This window comes from Nanorana parkeri, unplaced genomic scaffold (genome assembly GCF_000935625.1).
Source record: "Nanorana parkeri isolate BGI_ZX_2015 unplaced genomic scaffold, ASM93562v1 scaffold16, whole genome shotgun sequence".
Lineage (NCBI taxonomy): Eukaryota > Metazoa > Chordata > Amphibia > Anura > Dicroglossidae > Nanorana > Nanorana parkeri.
In genome coordinates, this window is record NW_017306284.1 from 1,706,405 (window position 1) to 1,723,173 (window position 16,769).

The 16,769-nt window shown below is 42.1% G+C and overlaps 1 protein-coding gene across 1 annotated transcript in view; it reads right to left on the reverse strand.

The window, feature by feature from the left end:
- SNX31 (sorting nexin 31) overlaps window positions 1-13,404 on the reverse strand; it is a 47,157-nt gene extending 33,753 nt beyond the window's left edge. The window contains exons 1-3 of the mRNA XM_018559252.1: window positions 13,289-13,404; window positions 5,816-5,890; window positions 839-953 (exon numbers count right to left, since the gene is read on the reverse strand). Of these exons, the coding sequence (XP_018414754.1) occupies window positions 839-953; window positions 5,816-5,890; window positions 13,289-13,348 (250 nt within the window). The 5' untranslated portion in view covers window positions 13,349-13,404. The remainder of the gene's footprint in view (window positions 1-838; window positions 954-5,815; window positions 5,891-13,288) is intronic.
- Between the last annotated feature and the right edge of the window lie 3,365 nt (window positions 13,405-16,769).

Below are 16,769 nucleotides of genomic sequence, written 5' to 3' on the forward strand. Positions count from 1 at the left end.
GTAACGGGAGGACACAAACTAGCGTCCTCCTGTTACCCTAAGCTCAGTATACCGCGAGCTACAGCTCGCGGTATACTGAGACGCCGCACCTGGAGCGGATCCCGACTTAGATGACGGGATCCGCCCAGCTGCGTGAGTGACAGCTGGCTCTGCCTACCTAGAGGCAGAGCCAGCTGTACCCGCCCCCTCCCCCGTCAGTTCCGCCAGTCAGCGCTGGCAGATCGGAGCGGGGAGAGGGGAATCCAACCCCTCCCCCTGTCACGGCAGAGAGCCGTGACAGGATTGAGAGGTTAGGGAACCGGGTATGTGTTCGCTCACCTCCCGATCTACTGAGCTGACCTGTGACAGTCTCATTGTCACAGGTCGGCTTAGAACTATGAGGTGAGTGGAAATTACTCATCTCATAGTTCTCCTTTAAATCTTAAAAATACATTCAAGGACTTAACTATTAACACAAATCATCAAATCGTCACTGAATTGGTACTGACATTGTCCTTCCCTCTGGAGGGTGGCTACTTTTGTTCCCCATGGTCCCTGTGTGTGTTGTAAAGTAGTCACCACTCCAAGATCACTCTCGTATTGGACTACAAACTCAATACAAATTAGTAAACTAAACATGAGAGATTGTACTAGGGGTGGGATAGCACTATTGAATTAGCAGCTTCCATACCCCAAGGAGCCATTTAATGGCCATTGCAACTCTTAAAATCCACCAAAAACTACCTAAACATTCCCTATTGATTCCAATGAATTTCGACAAAATTCTTTCCATATTCATCAAAATTTTGAGGAAATTAAAATTCTCCATTTAAGCATGCAAATGTATGAAAACATTTACTTTCTTGTAAATAGCGTTCAAGCATTGTCCTTCTTTCTTCAGCCATGGATTTGGTCATCATCAGGTAGTATTTTGGTGGGAATAAAGGTAGTCTGTTTCCAAATATCCGGTGCATCTAAGGAGGAGACATAAACCGTACCTGTGAAATGTTGCTGAATGACATCATACAGGCAAATAAAAACAACTCAATGTCAGGATAAATGGAAGGACACTTCGCAACCCTTATCTTTTTCTTTTTTTTTTGAAGAAATCAATGCTATATGTGAACTATTCACCTACGGTAATAAACAACTATTTGGTGCATAATCAAAGTACAAAACCTCTTCTCTAGTCTGCAGAAACCATTTTTTTCTCCTGTTGAGCGCTGCCATCTTGCCCCTTCATGCATCATAAAGAGGGTGAAGCCAGGCTGTCAATCAGAGCCCACAATAATAACTTTTGAAGTTACATGAATATGTTAAAGTTTCTTATTCATATCATCTATATCAAGCATATAGTGCTTGGGTATAGATCTACTCTAATGTAACCAAATCATAAGATCATATATCAGGTTTAGATCTACTCTAATGTAACTATATCATAAGATCATATATCATGTTTAGTGCTTGGGTTTAGATCTACTCTAATGTAACCATAACATAAGATCATATGTCACGTTTAGTGCTTGGGTTTAGATCTACTTTAATGTAACCATAACATAAGATCATATGTCACGTTTAGTGCTTGGGTTTAGATCTACTCTAATGTAACCATAACATAAGATCATATGTCACGTTTAGTGCTTGGGTTTAGATCTACTCTAATGTAACCATAACATAAGATCATATGTCACGTTTAGTGCTTGGGTTTAGATCTACTCTAATGTAACCATAACATAAGATCATATGTCACGTTTAGTGCTTGGGTTTAGATCTACTTTAATGTAACCATAACATAAGATCATATGTCACGTTTAGTGCTTGGGTTTAGATCTACTTTAATGTAACCATAACATAAGATCATATGTCACGTTTAGTGCTTGGGTTTAGATCTACTCTAATGTAACCATAACATAAGATCATATGTCACGTTTAGTGCTTGGGTTTAGATCTACTCTAATGTAACCATAACATAAGATCATATGTCACGTTTAGTGCTTGGGTTTAGATGTACTCTAATGTAACCATAACATAAGATCATATGTCACGTTTAGATCTACTCTAATGTAACCATATCATAAGATCATATGTCATGTTTAGTGCTTGGGTTTAGATCTACTCTAATGTAACCATAACATAAGATCTATTTATACTGGAGGATCAGGAGTTGGGATTTTTTTCAAGAGATCTTCGTATACAAGCTTTTAAATCTGAGAAGGATTGAATATATAATGCCCAAACCAAATGCATGACTGAATAAAAGGTGTATGTTTACACCCCCCCCACTAGCCAACCATATTATCCACCTATCCATCCCAGACAATATACATTTGATCATCAATGACCAGATATCAACCAGGCACTATTTATTCCCCCTACATATGGAGCAACTGTTTGCACATTATGTGTACCCACCCACTTTAAGCAAGCTTGACTTAATTTTTACTATAGGCAGTTAGAGGTGCACCAAAATGGAAATTTTAAAACCCGAAATGGAAAAAAAAAAATGTTGGGCCGAAACCGAGAATGTTTTTTTTTCTAAGTTTTTCAAATATGTTATTTTTATTATTTTTTTATAAACTTTACATTTTTTTTTACATTTTATTTTTTAGTAAATATTTGTATTTTCTAGATGCTTCAGGGGAAATATTAGGGGTCTAAACAGACCCCTGATATTTCCCTTCTAAAATAGAAAAAGAGATTAAGAACACAGAGTCCTCAATCTCTTTTTCTGTATCCCCTGTTATAAATGAACAGGAATCCTCTATACTGAGTGTTCCTGTTCATTTATAACATGAGGACAGAGTATGTTTACTATAACCACAATCATGAATGAACAGGAGGTGGTGTAGATCACTTCCCATTCATTCATAATGGTGGATATAGTGAACATAATATATCCTCAATTATTTACAAACACTCAGCAATCACTGAGTGTCTGTACCTCGCTCTCCTTCTTGACACACTGTCACAGGAGGCTGAGCGAGCGGTGCGGGGAGGAGAGCTCGATCTGACAGCTGACTCCTTCCCCGCACCGCCGGCCGGCCTCCTGTGACAGCGCTGACTGTCTTCGCCCCCACACACTGCTCTCCTCTGATCTGTCACAGGAGGCTTTACCGACCTGATCATCTGCGCTTGCGCACACACCGGGATGAACGCGGAAACAGCCATTTATTTACAAAGTATTTATTTCTAATTGTTATTATGAACGGTCACAATTAACAATTAGAAATAAATACTTTGTAAATAAATGGCTGTTTCCTCGTTCATCCCGGTGTGTGCACAAGCGCAGATGGTCAGGTCGGCATTCTCGACAGAACACCGGCCGCTCACAACGCTCTCCTCCCACAGCGCTCGGCCAACTGCGACAGTTTCTCGCCTCCTCAGCACTGGGACACAGAGCAGTGCCCAGTGGGGAGGAGAGAATACACGGATGCACCGCTATATCGGCAGAAAAATTGCACTTTCAGCATTTTGCCAAAAGTTCAATGTTCGGCCTATATGTTTCGGCGCCCGATATATCATTGTATCCCTATAGGCAGTACTTGGTTTGAAACCTCGAATAGCAGACTGTTGGTACACAAGCCTTACTATGGATTGGCTTGTTTTTCCTACCCAGACAGTATTATAGGCTAGCAATTCTGCAGTTAAATTGTGATTAAACATGTTTAAATTATCCTTGTAAGGAAATCCAATAACAAGCTAGGCAATGAATAATAAAGTAAACTTGCCTTTGGGCGTGCCAATTTGCTTTAATGCCTCTCTCCCTTTCATTCACTCCAACCCTGCTCCGTTCAGCCACCAACATCATAGAAAATATTCAAGAATGGAAGGGCATGTGACTTAATCCATGTTACAGCTCTGGTTCTTAGTGGAAGGCCTCAACTCTGTAAGCTCTGACTGGAGTGACTTGCGGATAATACAGAAGAGTGTATAGATGGCACTGGGTCCCCAAAGCAGCTGACCGTTCTCCTGAACCAAAGGGCTTCCAAGGCTCCTTTGGACTGTGAATGAAGAAAGAGATAAGTACTGAAGTGTTGAAGAGTGGCCTGTTTGGGGCCTCAAACCCACCACCTTCTCAGGTCTCCAAAATGAATAGAAGGTCATAAATAATGGACTTGGGTATGTGATTCACAGTATTAGGACAGACAACCTTCAGACATGCTCGTCAACAGCTGATGGTGGCCTTTTTATGAATGTTTTATTGAAAGAAACTTGTCTTTGAACTTCAATACTGTGATGTGGCACTCCAATCCTTAATACTCCTGTTGCAGATAAAAGAGCAGCAGGGTACCGAAGAAAGTCAAGTTCACACTTCTGGGAAGGGTATTGTTGTTTTGCCCTGGGTGTCATTTATTTGTGGCAACAGCAGAGGATTGACAGCGTGAACCTACTTATGTATGTAAATTTGGGGACTTTCCAAGAGAGATTTAGTGTAGTTTACTTCCTTGGTATTTAGACACGTTGACAAGTGTGGTATACCTTATATCATACATTCCAGCAATTGTTGGCTCTTAGAACATTAAAACTTAAAGGACTTAAACATTTCCAGAATGAAGAAAAACAAGCTATTCAAACTTTGTTACACTTTTGTGTTATGATGTTTCCAAAATATGAGCTCACTCTTTGGTTGGAAAACAAAGAATTCAGTGTTTACAATGTAGTTTCTATTTTTAACAGAAGATTGTTGCAAGGACCTATATTCATCACCAACACGTATCTCTTACAGAAACTACAGAACTATGTGCAGTGGGACATGGGTGCTAGAAAAAAAAAAGCCTACCCACAATGTGGGTCTTCCTTGCTTACAACGAAACCCCAGACATTCTTCAAATAGGACTGACTCCTTAAAAGATAGGTAAAAGCCAAACATTTTTTACTATTTTGGATCACAAGAGTATATTTACTAATGTACTCCTTTTACCCAAAGTCAGCACATAGCGGCTCCTTCCAGTCGGCTCCGACAGTGCAGAGCCTCACTGCACCCGGGAAGCATCACGACAATATTATGGGGATCCACTCGGCTGCCTGATTCACAGCTGGCTTGGTCCCTCTAAAGCCAGTGCCAACTGTGCCCACCCACTTGCCTGTTTGTCCCACCAATGAGTGCTGGAGGAACAGAGAGGGGAGAACCCTGCAGGGGCGGTCACTGACAGTCACTACTTTCTACCAGGGCAAAGACCGTGAGCTGAGCGATCAGCGGTTCATGAATGCTCAGGTCTTGGTATACAGAGCGGGTGTGTGACAGCAGCAAGGTACCATGCCAGCTCTAGGTATTGGAGAGTATATTTTACTCTCCCACTACTTGCCTTTAAGTTTTCCCCATGGACACTGTATATTCACACAAATATTTATTTGTAAGCTTACCGTCATTATGTAAAAAGATAGGGATAGTAAAGGTGCCTCCCAATCTAACCATTATAAGTACTGGGTATTTTTTTACTTGTGCATACTTTGAATTGTTTATGCAGTGTTTACCATGAAGTATACATTTGATGATTACTCACTAAAGGCAGCTTAGAATAGCTACTACAATGATGTTGCCTAACTGCTTAAAAACTGTAAGGAGACAATCTTGACTACACAGTGAGTGCATTGTTTTCAATGAGTCAGCTGACACAGACTTGCACGGTAAGAAGGAGCAGTAAAGCAAAACCTCTTTGTAAGCACAGCAAAGCCATTGCTTGTAATAACTAGATGAAAAGTCTGTACACTCTCTTTAAGCCAGATTGGGTGTCGATGTAAGGTATATGGGACAATTTGGGAAACCTTGTTTTTTTATTGTTGATAAACTGGCATCAGAAATGTCTTGTGATTTTAAAGTGTTGAAAGTATTCACCTGTTCATCCCAAAAATGTAATTCTTTGTATCGCACTTTGAAGAGGATGAAGCCTTCCAGATAGACAGAGTAGAGCTAGAAACACAAACAATATACTCATTAGCAGCTTTTAAAATACAGAATAAGAGTAAATATAGATTATTTCAGGAACAAATGAAAGCTAGGCGATTGTGTCTTAATATCCCACAGTTAAAGCCCTGAGCCCCTTTCCAAGTGAGCTTTATATTATGCGCAGTTTTAGTCAAGTGAAAGGCAGACAATGAGATTAGACAGATAAAATGATTTGTCCTAGTCATGTCTCAAGAACAGTTTAAGAGCTTTGTCAGTCAGCATTTCACCAGCAATGTGGTCCTGTGACATCCAAATGAACAGGTGCCTTTCCTGCCCAAGTCACACAGCCATGGAGATTTCTGTTCAAAAATATATATTGAAGGTAAAAATAAAAGAGGGTCTTTAGAGCATGATGTATAAAAAAGTACAAACAGTTATTTTATCATAAATGTTACTTGAATTTATTGAACCAATAAATTAAACATTCATAAATGTGTCCACACATACTCTAACCCTACATACGTTTAAAAGTTATAGTTAAAAATATTTTAGGTTTTAACAGTATGTAGGGTTAGGGTATAGGTGAACAAATGTATATACATTGAGTGGCCAGATTATTATGACCACCCCATCAGTACTTCGTTGGGCCACGAGATGACTTCGTTGGGCCACCTCGTGACTCAATGAGATGTTGAAAGGTAATGCGAGGAATCTGACACTGCACTGTTGCCCTTCAGTTGTCTTGTACCAGTCTTGCCACTCTACGTTCTGCCCTAACATTGACTAGTCGCTGACGGCCACAATTCCCACGTTCAGACCCAGATTTTCGGCTGACAGTCCAGTCTTTAAACACTTTAACAACAGCTGCTCTTGAACATTTAACGAATTCTGCTGTTTTGCTGATACTCGCTCCATGGCCCCGAGCGCCAACAATCATCCCACGTTCAAAGGCTGTTAAATCGCGTTGTTTACCCATATCTTCAGAAAACAATCAGTTATACTGTTGTGGTAAACAACCTGCTTCCGTATTTATTAGGGATGCACCGATACAATCATCGGTATCGGCCGCGATACCGAGTATTTGCATGAGTACACAATCAGCCATAGCATTATGACCACTCTCCTAATACTGAGTAGGCCCATTATGCCACCAAAACAGCCCTGACCCATCAAGGCATGGACTCCAACCGGCCTCTGCAGGTATGCTGTGGTATCTGGCACCAAGCCATTTGAGCTACACTAGCTCTTCTATTGGATTGGACTACACGGGCAGCCTTCACCCCCCATGCGACAATGAGCCTTGGCCGCTCATGACCCTCTCACCGGTTCACCAGTTTTCATTCCTTGGACCACTTTTGGTAGGTCCTGACCACTGCACTCCTCATCGGGAAAGTGCTGCCCACGGAGACCTCAGGAAAAAAAAGCTGACCTGCAGCATAGTGGTAGTTTAAAGCCACACTCCTGAAAAAAATCATCATTTATGCACTGCACTCATTAACTGCTTGCTGTCCGCCAATTTTATATAAATGGATGGATGGATGGCATGCTCAAGTCAGCGGGTGGCTGTGAATAAACTGCATTTTTTTTCCTGCTCGTGTGTGCCCCCATGCACGCACGTGATCAGGCACAGTAACCATTATAAACAGTCAGCGATGGCTGTTTACATACAAGCATTCGTTCACTTGTATGCTGCATGGGAGTATGAGGCTCCCCCTCTCTGCTGCTGGCTATCCCGGACTCTGCTGTCCCTCGTGCAGGTCTGGGACTGGTATGGCGGGTCCCTGTACCTCAATCAGAGGGAGATCTGCACACGTCCAGTCACTGAATGTGCAAGTGATGCGTATTACATCACTTGTGCTTTCAGCTGTCATTTCTCCGGGTGCCATACCTGGAGAAGCAGCTGGTGAAGCAGATCTCTGCTTCATCAGCCTTTTTGGGGTCCATAGGTGACATTAGTGGTCTAATAAAGAGGACCTGTCACTGTATATGTGCTATCACATCAGGGGCTTGTTACCCCCTATGTGATAGCAATAAAAGGTAAGTGTAAAAAAATAAATACAAATAAAAAGGAAGGAGTTTTTAAAAAGTCACGTAAAAAAAACCTGCAAGCATTTTTTTTTTTGAAGTTTCCCATCCCCATGTACACACACATACAAATTAAACCACTTGTCAGGTGTGCGTACGTTTTAAAACGACAATTGTGCTGCACATGTTACATATTACTGCAAACATCGGAGTGCAAGCAATAATTCCAGGGCTGCAATTTTAAAGGCTTGACATGGTTGGTATCTATTTACACGATGTGACCCCCTTCTTTAATATTTGTCCAAGAAAATTGGGTAATAAGAAACGTTTTATAGCATAACGTAGGGAAAACAGTTTTTTTGCTCCTCAGCTCTTTTTAGTGGCCATAACGCGACATTACATTCAGACTAAAATGAAAATAGAATAAGAACATTTGTTTTGCCTCTATTCGCACAGAATGAACATTCACAGAGATTTGCAGGGAGAATGGCTCTGTGAATTGTTTATACATAGACCCCTGTAGTATAACACTTTAGGTAGTTACCTAGTAAATATTTATAGCGTTCAATACACAAGACCAAAATGAGAAACAAGAACAGAGGGTTTTCGTTCCAAAAGAGGGACAGTTGGAAGCTATGGTTTTCCTCCTACATTGAAGCATGTAAAATTCGTTTTTTTTACTTCAATTTATATGCATTTTTCCCTCACGGTGTTTGTGTATATACATCAGTTAAAGGAGTTCTTAAGTCACGCCATACTGTATACTATCCTGGTAATGCACATTACTTTAAAAATATCCCTTTTATGTAGTGAGTGCTGCCTTCCATCTGCCCATCACTTTCATCAACTTACTGGATTCCCAGTGTGCTTTGTATCTCTTCCTACTGCTTGATGTTATGCAATCTTGATTTCTCAAGACTAAATATCCCATCATGCATTGCTTCCAGCCAGCAATGATCATGTTACATTTTTCAGACCTGGAGTTGTAGTTCAGAAGGCAGGCTCCATGAAGAAGTGCATATTCACAGGGCTGAGTGAATTGTGTCACTGCACTCAGGAAGTACATTCTATGGGCACCCTAAACAAATAAGATTACAAATGTATAGATTGATATGGTTCTTATGGAAATTCAATATACAAATACTTATTTATTTTTTTCACCATAGGTACCCTTTAACACAGGCATCCTGCAAAATAATCTGACCAGAATATACCTTTTTGCTTCCTTGTACAAAATAGGTAAATTGTTGCAATATGAAGTCAAATTATGAACCATGTGAATGGCTCCATTTACTAACCCTGACCTTTTTTTGGTACGCTGCGCTGTTAGTCTGAATGCGGCCTTATACTAACACAATCAGCCCCAACACAAGCGACATAAGGAAGGACATTGTATAAAGTCAGCAATGCTCTGGAAGAAAACACAAAAGTGCTTTTGAAAAGAAGAAGCACTGCTATGCTAGAAATGCTGGAGATGTACCAAGAATGTAAAGTTCACACTGCCTCAGCTATATGGTTCCAGGAATTTAAAAAAATAAATTTCAAACATTTGATATTTCTTTTTCAATATGAGGTCAGTCATATGCAACTCCGGCCCTCCAGCTGTGCTTTACCTACCAATCCCTACATGCATCTGCCTCTGGGAGTCATGCCTGTAACTGTCAGTCTTGAAATGCCTCATGGGACTTGTAGTTCCACAGCAGCTGGAGGGCATGAGTTGCCCACCCCTGGGTAAGACGATATGTGAATTAATAGCCTACAAAAAGAGACATGTCAAAATATGTAGTGTATAGTACAGGTTATTAAAGAGACCCTGTCACCAGCTTAAAGAATAACTCCAGATTGTAGAAAAATTTACCTTTGCAGTGGGGCTACCGCCGCATTGCAAGAGGTAAGTGCTCCTGTTTTTCTTAGGGGACTCAAAGCTGTTTTAAATATTTACCTGATCCCAGCTCCCACAGTGGTCATTGCTTACTTCTTTTCCCTTTCTATCCCGGATGTTGGAAAGTCTTTTGATGTTCTCAAATCTAGTGTAAATCTATGGAACCTGCATAAGATGTGATGACCACAGCAGTCCTTAGACCACCAAGGCAAAGGGAAGAAGAGGCTGCAAAGAGCGGTGTTGCAGTTTTGATGGAGCCAGTGGGATAAGGAAAAGGTAAAGGAAGGTAAGTAAAACATCTTTAATAGAGTCCCCGAGACATAACGAGCACTTTTTTTCTTTTGAATATCTTATTTTATGACATTCACCATTTTACATCATAATTTTATAAACATTTTATACATTCATATTGTTCGTCATATCTTAATCTAGTATTATATACACACTTTACTTTACATATGCAAATCTTCACTTATCCAACTTCTCTTTAAAAACCAATACGCTCAAGGGTATTCAGGATCATAACGAGCACTTAACCCTTGCAATGTGCGTGTGGGGGGTAGCCCCAATGTAAGGGTAAGGTTTTTGTTTGTTCGGAGATGGCCTTTAAGCCCTCATTCACACTAGAAAAGGCAGGCACGTACAGCTCCATGCTGCGTGCACCGCCGTAGCGGGCAGCTCCCGGGAAGGACAGGTGGTGCGTGTGATTAGTACACAGCCCCCGTCTTTCTCTATGGGAGTACGCGGCCGTACGCCGCCCTACGCTCACCACCCCCGTACTCGTACGCTGACAGGTTGGATCCTGTCTGCGTCGGAGCCGGGACACCCGCACAGACCTGCACTTGGGGTGAGCGTAGGGCGGCGTACGGCCGCGTACTCCCATAGAGAAGGATGTGGGCTTCGTACTAATCACATGCAGCACCTGTCCTTCCCGGGAGCTGCCTGATACGGCGGTGCATGCAGCACGGAGCTGTACGTGCCGGCCTTTTCTAGTGTGAATGAGGGCTAAAGGGTTATGTTCACAGACTAGTATCATTAATTTTTGGTTGTAATATGTTACAGATTTACACCACATAATTGGTGGCGAATGCCCATGTACAGAGATTCCTAGTGCTAAAAAACCCAAACAGCCACTCCAGTTTGTGTTACTGAAGGACACAGCTTTAGATGTCACAGATGCTCATCCCACACCCTCTTATAAAGCTATAGTGTCATTGGAGAAAAACAGGGAGGTACTAGGACCGACCTCCTTCTGAGAATGCTAGTTATCTGGCTACCATTCTGATCCTACAGCACATTGAGGAGACTGAAGAAAAAGAGGAGACGGAAGATCAGGTGAAAGGCTCCTGCGTTCCATTGCTGGCGTGCATACCATTCCCAGTAGAACATCCACCTTCGTGGTTTTGCAAGCAGTTCTTAGTTACAGGTTTTCCCTATTTATATGTTTTGTGGGCAATGCTTCCAATAGTGAGCGCATTTATTTTATTCATACTATTTTTTTTTTAAAGTACTTTTTATTCAATTTTGCATATAAAATACATAGTAACAACATTCTCCTACAGCAGTAGGGCTACATACTTAATTATTAACATTCCATGACTCCACCTGCCGTTCCTTCGTAACAGAAACCCCCCTCCACCCCAAGAAACGTGTGCCAGATCGAGCGCCAGAGTGGGAGGGTCTTTCCGTTTCCATTGTATTACCGCTAATTTCCTAGCGTAGAATAACAATACTCCAGTCAGTATGCGCAAAGCAGTAGTAGGGGCGATCTGCTCAGTGAACCCCAATAAGCTCACTGACATAGTTAGTTGAACAGGAAGTGTTATTACCTGTGAGATGAAGTCTGTTACTAATGTCCAGTATCTTGCAATCCCCGGACAGTCCCAAAAAATGTGACGGAAGTCTGCAGGTTGTGCTGAACAACGCCAACAGGAGAGTGAGGTATCACGGTAGATCCTCGCAAGTCGTGCAGGAGTGTAGTAAACTCGATGCAGGATTTTAAATTGTACGAGCCGGTCCCTAACAGAAACCAAGTGGAAAAAGGGGTAGTCCCACACCTCCTCCCAGGCATCATCAGAGAGATCCGGCACGTTCGTTACCCACTTCAGCTTGCAAGGGAATCTATGGACACCTGCCGCGGCCGGCAGGGCCTGGTACACTAGCGATAAAGGTTTCCTTATACACTCACGCCTAAGTATGGATTCCAGGGGCAAAACTGTAAGGGAGCAGTGTGTACCCTCCATCTGCGCCTGAAAGGCATGTCTTAACTGGAAGTATCTAAACAGGTAATTATACTATAAAGAAGAATTGCTACACTATGCTGGTGCATTGTTTAGTTTATGCATTTTAGTTCTCATTAACACTCCCCACTGTTCGTCCAAGACAGGGCTGGGAAACTCCGGCCCTCCAGCTGTTGTGGAACTAAAAGTCCCATGAGCTATTATAAGACTGACAGTTACAGGCATGACTCCCAGAGGCATGTTAGGATTTATAGTTAAAGCAAGGCTGGAGTTGCCTCCCCAGTCTAAGAGCTGCAAAACTGGACTTTTAAGCATTTTTTATTTTTATTTGTGGCTATTTGCGAACAGCGACCTCAGAACAGGCATGCATCTCAGGAAATGTAGGTGTCTATCTGCATGTGTGTTCCCTATGAGTGACATGACAGCCAGGCAACTAACATTTCCCAACCCAGTATCAGAGCTCATGCTCCTTTAAAATGGCCATAGACACTAGAAGATGGTCAGATATGTTCGTTATAGCCTGACCCCATCAGCCTTAACCATGCATCTGGTAGTGGTCCACGTAATGCCCATAGAGAGGAGGGGTAGGACATGCTGTAGACATCTCTAATAACAGAAGGAAAACAATAATTATTGGACAAGACTTTCTAATCTGTCAAACTGCTATCCCCCTAAATATTACTCAGCCCTAAGGTGCCCATACACCTTGCGAAAGCGAACGGGTTTTCGTGCGATAATCGGCCATTTGATGGGAAGTGAACGATCATAATTACTGTACAACTGGTTGAATCTCCTTGATCGGTCAGGCTGGAAAACTTTTGTCGAATTGTATGAAAATCGATGGATTAGCGACATTTTAATACGGGGGGGAAAAAAAACTAACAAAACGCAACATGAACACTGCATATGTGCAAACGAAAATCCACTCTGTCAATCGACGAAATTCAGTTAGTTAGTATTGCTAACGAACAATAAACAAAATCTACATTGGTCTGTGCGTGATGGGGTATTAGAGCAGAAATGAAACGTGGGTTCATTGATGGGACTAAAGAAATTGAGGTGTATGGACAGCTCTAAAAATGCAATGACTGTCTTATCTGGGCGAGAATGGTCAGCATGGAGAGTTTTTTCTACAGTCTATAGAATCCTCCTCTCCACACGAACTTAACGCAAGCTTGGCTCCTGATACCAGTGTCAGGATTTGGTAGTTATCTAAACCAGTCCTTGAAATCAGGTCATATCAAAATAAAGTGTAAAGAAAAATGATTACTTAACCACATAACGTCCCCCAAGATCATCCACCAGCTCCTCTGTGACAGGGATGTTGACATGCATTGTTCCAGATGAGCAGGTACAGCAGAGAAAGTCCTCAGGTCTTCTGTCTATGTGTGTACAGGTTCTACCTGAGCTAACCATGGGGGCATGGCCTGAACACCTGAGACATCAACCAGGAGGAGGGACATACCAAACATTACTGCACACACATGGACAACCTGCCAGAAATACCAGACTAATTCAACAAAGGACTGCAGGCTATGACAATATACATGTAGTATATAGCACTGCATCAACCAGTCAAGTTTCTGTTTATTACAGATGAAGGCAAGAAATCATACTGCTTGTGGTGGATTACCTTCTTACTGAATACTGCTTTTTTCCTCTATCCCTTGCCTATATTAAACAGAATTGTTACCTGTTGACTCAGTATTTATAATTGGCTGAAGAAAAGAAAAATACTAATAATGGAAAAAAAGTTAAAATTACTAATCTGAGACTGGCTCCACGCCAATCTGTTGCAGTAATGCATGGGAAAATGCATGTGCTAAATGCACATGGTGCTATTCATTTACCACTAAATAAAGCACCGTAGGTGGCAATGAATTTGTCCTGCAGCACATTACACTGCACTTTGAGGTGCACAGCATCAACAAATCTGCAGAAATGTTTTTCCCATCTGTTGCCTTGCATTGTTATAACTCCGCATTCATTAACATGGGAAATACTGCCCATTGATAGGTGTACAGTAATGCACTACATCAGAGCGTAAAGGGGGCCTTAATGTGCAGAATGTCTAACTTTGTTCTTCGTGGTCCCTGTGTGTGTTGTAAAGTAATGTTAGATAGAAAAAAAACTGTGCTACGAATCAAATAACACTCTAAGAGCAGCTGTGCTTAATAGGTGAGTACACCCAAAATAGGAAAAAAGAAAATGGCACTGCGCAACTTATAAAAGTTGGAAGATATATCATCACATATTTCAAGGACTTTATTGTATCCAGAAGTAATGGACTTCACATGTGGTTATGTAGATTGAGGGAGTTGTACATCACTTGTGAGATTTAACACAGGATTTTCTATATGTACACATTTCATGAGATGTAGTAGCACATATATTTTTTTTTCCTATGTTTATTATGGTTTATAGTGTCTAGACCATTAGACCACAAGTTTTTTTTCTTACTATCATCAGCACAGGCATTGTGCAACACAGGTGTAGTGTATGACACAAAAGTTTTATCACTTTGTGACAATTTCACATTCCATACTATTTTTCTCACATTTTAGGAATATTTTTTGAGTTTGTGAAGCGCAGTGCTATTTTCTTTTTTCCTGTGTTGTAAAGTAGCCACTGCTCCAAGCTCGCTACTGGGATGGATGAATATGGAGAGAAAATGCATTGGAATCAATTGGGAATGGTAAATTAGGAGGTTTTTGGTGGATTTTAAGGGTTGCAATGGACATTAAATGGCTCCTTGGGGTATGGAAGCTGCTAACTCAATGCCGCTATCCTGGCCCTGGAACAATCTCTTGTTTAGTTTACTCATTTGTATTGAGTTTGTAGTCCATCACAGGAGCGAGCTTGGAGTGGTAGCGACTTTACAACACAGACACGGACCATGGGGAACAAAAGCAGCCACCCTCCAGAAGAAAGGACAGTGTCTGCACCAATTCAGAGATGATTTGTGGATCTGCAGCCGAGTAATACACAAATAAGATACATTTTTGTTAGGTCCCTTTCACTCTAGCTTTGTGATCAGGTCCACCTGTCCAATTTTCAGGTGGCTCTGATCGGAAGCCCAATGTAAAGGTGCCCATACACTGCACGATTCTCGTACGAGGATCGCCGGAAATCCCGCGATCGTACGAGAATCGTGCAGTGTATGGAAGGCGTGCGACCGTTTCTACTGTACAGTCGCACGTCTTCCGTCGAACCAGCAGGCTAGAAAACCCGCCGGGAATCGTACAATTCTCGGCGAGTTAGTGGCCTGCTGGTTCGACAACTGCCGAACGGGCCGGTGTGCGCACACTGCCTGTTTGCAGTCATCGTAAGCCGCCCCTCATTACAGTCATCGTAAGCCCGCCACTCAGCGGGGCAGGCTTGCGATGATCGAGAGTATGATCTGCCTGTCCAAGATGGGCAGATCGTACGTTTTTTTAAGTACTTTACGGTTGTACAGTGTATGGCCACCTTTAGTCTATGGGCAGCCAGATCTAAACATACGTACTTCCGTTTACATCCGGTTACTCCCGACTCCAGCATGGTCCGGATAAACAAACGGATCAGAATTCAGTTTCTACTGACCTGATCATGTAGCATCGGGGGGTAATCTGATAATCTGTTTACATCTGACTCCCCATAGACAAACATGGGTCCGGTTATTTTGAGTTCCGAAAAAACTGGATGCACACTGATATCACAACGGTGACATCCGTTCCGATCAGCAGGAGATCCGTGCACAAATCCCTTGCGGCTTGAAACTGAAGGCACATGTGTGAAAGGGGCCCTAATAGTTAAGCCACTGGAATTCTATAGATTTAACTCATGAGTTTATTGTCACTTTAAGCCTGCAATACATTGCTCGAATTGTGGCCTGCCAAGTTCAGGAGGACTCGGCTGAAATTTGACCAGTGTGTGGCCTTGTTGGCACCCCTTCATTCGACAAAAGTTAATTTTTCAACTTCGACTTTTGTGAAAGGGTAGAGTTCAAACATTTTCAGCTGCAACCAATCAGCTGCAGTCATTGTTGGGCTATTCTGACAATAGGGATTCCCCCAGCCACACTGTTTTAACATAGATGGGGAATTTGAGCACTTTTTTCTTGCTCAGCCTTGTGAGCCTGAAATATATATTTGAAGCCCCCCGTGAGCACATTCACACAAACGCACGTTGGGTGCGCCTATGTATGAAAACGTCGATTGCACTACACATGTTGGGTATCCCCGCGCACGCCAGAGTGAGAGCAATAATTCTAGGGATAATATTTATGCGTAGCTTGTGTTTTGGGGCACTAAAATTAACTTAAAGTATAATTAAAGCCTCCTGTGTTTTTGCATATATCTACTGCTAGCGAGCAGTAGATATATGCAAAAAGTGTAAAAATAAAGTTTTTTGGGGCGGGCGGATGCGCAGTTCACATTTTCGGCCGGGAGACGAGGAGAGACACAAGGTAAGTCTATTGACGCATGCAGAGACCGTGAGACAGGAAGTGCCAGCAAGGCACAATGGAGTCAGCGCTGGATCGGAGACCCGCAGCAGCGCTGGAGGGACAGATGAGAATGACAGGAAAAAAGAAGAAGATCGGATTAAGAGACATCATTTAAGGTAAGTGCTTTAATTAACATTGGGGGGAGGGAAACAAAAATTTGACTTTAATGTCGCTTTAAGTGCATTTTTCACAAAACTTTTGGGTTTGATAAAGAGTTGCGCCAATATCGTGCAACCTAAAAATTTGCAACTGCCACTATTTCATTCTACA